At 35.5% G+C, this 6,000-nt stretch overlaps 1 protein-coding gene across 3 annotated transcripts in view; it reads left to right on the forward strand.

Moving 5' to 3' along the window:
• Positions 1–1,392, forward strand: part of HIPK3 (homeodomain interacting protein kinase 3) — a gene marked incomplete at both ends in the record, with an annotated part of 70,644 nt that extends 69,252 nt beyond the window's left edge. For all 3 annotated transcript variants that reach the window (XM_080696323.1, XM_080696322.1, XM_080696324.1), the window contains one exon: positions 916–1,392. In XM_080696323.1, the coding sequence (XP_080552449.1) occupies positions 916–1,392 (477 nt within the window). The remainder of the gene's footprint in view (positions 1–915) is intronic.
• Positions 1,393–6,000: the final 4,608 nt, after the last annotated feature.

The raw sequence follows: 6,000 nt of genomic DNA on the forward strand, positions 1-6,000 counted from the left end.
AAGTTCTCAAATTCTCTTAGTTATTTGGGGAAGATGGGAGAGGGGTGTGTTGGACATCAACCCAAGGGCCCTTGTACATGCTAACATGTTAGCCAGCATTCTACCTCTGAGTTACATCTGTCCCCAGTGGTCTAAGACAATTGTTTAGTGTTTGTTGTCTCAGATCTTTAAATCAGAACATAAAATGGATTGGGACTATGTTTCTTCTGTGTTGAGAGGTCATCAGCTGAACTTAGTGTTTACTTTCATCTATTTGATACTGTGCTCAGAAATTGGGTTTCATGTGGGGAAAGGATCCTATTTGTTTCATATAGTGATACATTACTCTGGCCAGGTTCCTTCAACACATCTAGACCACAGTTAATGGGAAATAAGTAAGAATTATATCATGGAATTATTTTGGAATTTATTAAAGTCATATATATTTATTTATTTTAAAAGTATGCCTTTAGCCGGGCGTGGTGGCGCATGCTTGTAATCCCCGCGCTTGGGAGGCAGAGACAGGAGGATCGCGCAGGTTCGAAGCCAGCCGCGCGCGCTGGCTTAGGAGACCCTGTTTCCAAATAAAAATGTAAAAATAGGTCTGGGAGTGTAGCCCGGAGGTAGAAGGGCTTCCAAGGAACCCCAGTACCACCCAAAAAAAAAAAAAAGTATGCCTTTATATATAATAAGTGCTCCACAAATGATAGCTATTATCAGTGCTGGGAACAGTAATAGTGTTAATATTTTAATACTATGTAGTAATAAATATGAAAATGTTAATATATTTAAAATTGTTTACTTTTTCTTCTGCTAATCTTAGTGTAAACTGAAACTCTGAGAGATCCACTGTGAGTTATCAGCCACAGTCTAATTTTTCCTTTCCTCTGATGTGATAAAATATGTTATTTAGTCATTTTTTTCCTTTGTGGTTAGGTTCAGCACTTTGGATCTGGCCATCAAGAGTGGAATGGAAACTTTGGGCATCGGAGACAGCAAGCTTATATCCCTACTAGTGTTACCAGTAATCCATTTACTCTTTCTCATGGAAGTCCTAACCACACAGCAGTACATGCACACTTGGCTGGAAGTACGCACCTTGGAGGACAGCCGACTCTACTTCCATACCCATCATCCGCCACCCTCAGTAGTGCTGCACCAGTGGCCCACCTTTTAGCCTCTCCATGTACCTCAAGACCTATGTTACATCATCCAACTTATAATCTCTCCCATCCCAGTGGCATAGTTCACCAAGTTCCAGTGGGCATAAATCCCCGTCTGTTACCATCCCCAACAATTCATCAGACTCAATACAAACCAATTTTCCCACCACATTCTTACATTGCAGCATCACCTGCATATACTGGATTTCCATTGAGTCCAACAAAACTCAGCCAGTATCCATATATGTGAAAAAACAAAAATAGTATATTGAGGAAGCTCAATGATACAAACATTTGATTAAAAATAAAAAACATGGTATTTAATAAATATTAGCCATGGCACAAGAAAATTATTTTTGAATCATGTAGACTTGGGTGCAATTTAAACAACTTTGAGCTTTAAAGAAATCTCACTTTTAATGTGTTTTGCACATTTGGTATAACTTGTCTTTGGTCATGTTATCTTCTTATGTAGTAACTCTAGACAGGTGACTTATGGGAGCAGAAGTCCAGTTTTGCTCCTGCTATTTTTTATAAAATTGCCTTCTAACTAGTGCAAGACACGTCCACATTTGGGAAGCCATTCTGTGTACAGACTTAGAGCAACAGATGCACATGTGTCAGAATTACAGCATACAAGTGAATTGTATTATCTGTGTCTTAGTGTATAAATGTTGGGTCACTTAACCTAAGAAATTGAGCTATTGTTCTTTACATTTGCATGTGTCTTTGCATGGGCAAAATGTTGCCTAGACTTTGCTCTTAATGTTGTTCTAATAATCTCAGCTGCATTGTAAACCGTTCCCACACATAGTGCCTTAAATATTTGAGGTTGTTAATGTTATTACCTATCTATAAATGTTGAGGACTGCAGCACTTAAAATTCAGATCTACTCTTCAGTTTACTTTTGATAAGAGTAATTAATGTTCATTTTTGGGGTCTGTGTGGTATGATTTCAGATAGTAGCTGTTTTTTCCTTAAGAGGGCAGCATGTTTGCTATAGCTGAATTCTGCTGTCTGATTTTTCAGAATGATCTAGCTTCAAGAAAAGTGAGCAGTTAGTAGTGCTTAAGAAAAATTGATACAGTATCTAATGGATAGTTGATAACTGTCACAGCACAGCATTTTATATACTGTTAAGTGAAACTGCAATACAATCTAAGTTTATTTTGGAAGTGTTTGCTGTATAATTGGACTTAATAAAATGTTTAGAGGTGCAGTAGGCATGACTTTGAGTAGCTAATGAAAGAAAATGCAAAATGCTCATTGATTCATGACGTGGTTTCATCTTAGCTTGGGCAAACCATGCAGTATTTAATAAATAGTAGCAGAATATTTACTATTGAAGCTTGAAAAGATGTGAGTTCTTTCTGTGCAATTTTTCATTTATGCATGTGAGAGGGTTTTTTTGGATTTTCTTTAAGTATTTTTACATTGTAGTACTTGTTTTGCTTGTTGGTGGTGTTTGCTTATTTAATACATTCCGTCAGGGACAGAAATTACATGCTTTTTTTCCTAGGAAGTGTGTCTTGGATTCCCCCACCCCTTTCCCCTTGGTGGTGATGGTGGTGATGTTTAAATGAAGTTGCTTTTACAGCACCAAAGACTTAATCATCCATTTCCTATATAAAAGGTAGCTACTTTTTTGCATAGACCTCAAGTATATTGTAGTGTAGAGGTGGAGTTTAAGGAAAGGTATTAAACTGAGGCTGTGTTTTAGCTTACAAGCAAGTAATAAATTGTATCATTTATCTTGAATGTATCATAGATAAGCTGCTATATAACGATTGCCACTTCAGATAGCTGTGAAATTAGGTGATTAACTAGTTGTTATTTAGCCTTCTAATTTCTGTATAAGTCTAATTACATGAAATAGAAGTTGGGGTTTTGATTTTTTACTTTGCTTTTCTGTTTGAAGTGTCATTGTAACTACTGTATTGTAAATGATGGAGAATAATTGCATATGTTATTTTGGGGTGTGTTATTTGCATCAGTATTTTATCTCTATTAATGTTTGTGCTCATCACTGCATATAAAAAACTTGGATGTTATCAATGTAACTTAATTTTTTATTTTCATACTGGCATTGTAGACACTTGAGAAAGCTGTATCTTGCAGGCTTGACTTAACTTTTTTTCTTTAAAAATCTGGAATATACTCATAGCATTTACTGGAATAAGCAGTACAAAGTATTTTGAGTGTAAAACTCTTCAAATGTTTTGGATTTACAGCATTTCTTTAATAAATGGATTGCATACCACTAGTACAGCTCTAGGACAACGTTGACAATAAGCTAATAATGGATAAACTTTTCTTTACTCCATTAACACAAGCAGTGTTTTATTTAATAACCATCAATGAAATAAATGTGCCTGAAATTGATTTTAAAAATTACAGTATTAGATCATAAAAACCAGCAGTACATTTTTAGTCACACTGAAAATGAAGGACTTAATTTTCCCCACAAGTTTCAGTGTTTTTAGTAATCAATTCTATGCATTTTATATAAATAGAAATATATATATATAATACACATAAAAAGGAATAGACTAAGATTAATTTAAAAGATTATTTACAGATGTCTCATTTATGGAGTTACTATTTAAGTAAGTTTGCTGCCCTCCACAGCCTTCTAATTTTATTTATATGGTCTGGCAGATTACTGGTATCTGCTCACTTCTTGGAAAAGAATCAATGTTGGCAACGGATGTTTTAGAAACACCAAGTGCAAGAGATTGATTATATCACAATAGGTTCAAAACCGGTGCAGTTTTCTTTTTGTTCAGGGCTGTGTTGACTACCCTGAAATGGCATATTTTCTGTATTCCAGTTCCAAGACTCAAGTCTTTTTAAATTGACACGGCGAAGGTCAACATTTCCATGCCACAATAGAAATGCTTGGACCATCTCACCATAACTAATCTACTTTCCACTGGATCTTTTGAAGCTGAAGTTTGACGCAGGGCGTCAGAAGGCATAGTGCAGTTACATACACTGCTTTTAATTGTAATCATGGCTTTAAAAAGTATTTAAAACTTAGACATTTCAAACCCTGCTGAAGTCTAAATTTAGCATATTGATGAAAGAATCTGGATATTTACCCTCTTAAAACCATTTTTATCCGTTTTTTTGTTTTAATACTTTCTTAAATAAAACACTGCATGATTTTCAAGTTGCATATTTGCATACTATTTTAATTTTTAAATTACTTTTTATCAAATATCCTGATAGTGGGTTTTTTTTTCCTTCAGGGTGTTTAATTAAACATATTACTATATTAGCAGAACCTTTTCATTTTAAAAATCTCTGTGGTTAATTTTAAACTTGGTTTATGTTAAGTAAAAGTTAAATCATACACTGCAAGGTGTAGGGAGATTTGTTTTAATGAACCCAATGATATAGATTTGATTACTGAGTTTGAACTGTTAACTGTTTAACAATTTTAGACTTGTGGCTTTCTTTCTTTGATTTGTTTGTTTTTGCTTTTACTTCTATGCTACACTAGTTTGCCATGTAGCAATTGCACTGTGCAATATTACAATAAGGACTGGGAAAATTTTTATGGATGTAATGTCTATTACAGTTTGCGATAGTATTTCTCTCTAGTTCTCAGTGATTTAAATGTGACCAAGCCTTCTGTACTTTGTCACAAAAAGCGGGTTTTCCAGGTGACTATTTTGGTGAGTGTCAAAATAAGAATTTATGGTGTATTACTGTTGATTCACTTTGAATTAAAATATATATATTGCAGCAAACAGCTTGTTGGCTTTTTTTTTTCCCCACTCCAGCACTGCTTTACAGGGTACAGAAGGAAATGGTTAACGGTTCTGAGTACATAACTTACATCACTTCATTTAACTCTGAAAGCTACCTTGTGAGATAGTAATATTATATGGATTAGGACAGAGACACAGCATGTTTAGGTAACTTGCCCAGTTTGAATTGCCCTGAGTGTAAATCTGAGGCCTGAACTAGGCTGTTTCACTATGACCAAGCCCACTTTCCACCAGTTGTACCTGCAGCCACAGGCTAACCTTGGTTCATTTTCTTGAAAACTTCACATATTTCTCTGTTTAGTATACATAGATGAGGATAAGGGATTTATATTAGTTGGGGTTTTTTTTTTTTTTGTGTGTGTGTGTGTGTATGTGTGGTACTGGGGATGGAACCCATGGGCTTTCTGCCCCCGGGCTACACTCCCAGACCTATTTTATATTTTATTTGGAAAAAGGGTCTCACTAAGTTGCCGAGAGCTTCACTAAGTAGCTGAGGCTGGCTTCGAACCTGTGCGATCCTCCTGTCTCAGCCTCCCAAGTACTGGAATTACAAGTGTGTGCCACCACGCCCGGCTCCATATTAGTTTTTAAAATAAGAAATATGAGACTTCAAAAGAACATAGTTTGTAGTAGGCCAATTTAAACTCTGTCCTCAAATACCACTTTATACTTCAAGGATCTAACTTCATAGAAACATTGACAGGAACAATGGACATTCCACCATAGCACACTAATGATTAGAGATTTTTGTTTTTTATTTTGGTGTTAGGGAAAGAATCCAGGGTCTCCCACATGCTAGGCCAGAACACACCATACTTTTTCTTTCTTTTTTTTTTTTTACCTTTCTTTTTTTTTTGCAATTTTTTTTTTATTGGTGCACTGTATTCATACATCATAATGGGATAATAAAAACTTTTGTAGACATACATGCACACATTGCCCAGTTACCCCTACCCGATCCCCACCCCGTTCTCTCCCCATCCCTCCTTCCCATGCTTGGCTTAGTAGTTGACATCTAGTTTTATAGCAATTTATCCAATATTAACGATGATAATCTCACATAACAGTTTCATTTGTCTGA

This window comes from Muscardinus avellanarius (assembly GCF_963383645.1).
Source record: "Muscardinus avellanarius genome assembly, chromosome: 1".
Classification (NCBI taxonomy): domain Eukaryota; kingdom Metazoa; phylum Chordata; class Mammalia; order Rodentia; family Gliridae; genus Muscardinus; species Muscardinus avellanarius.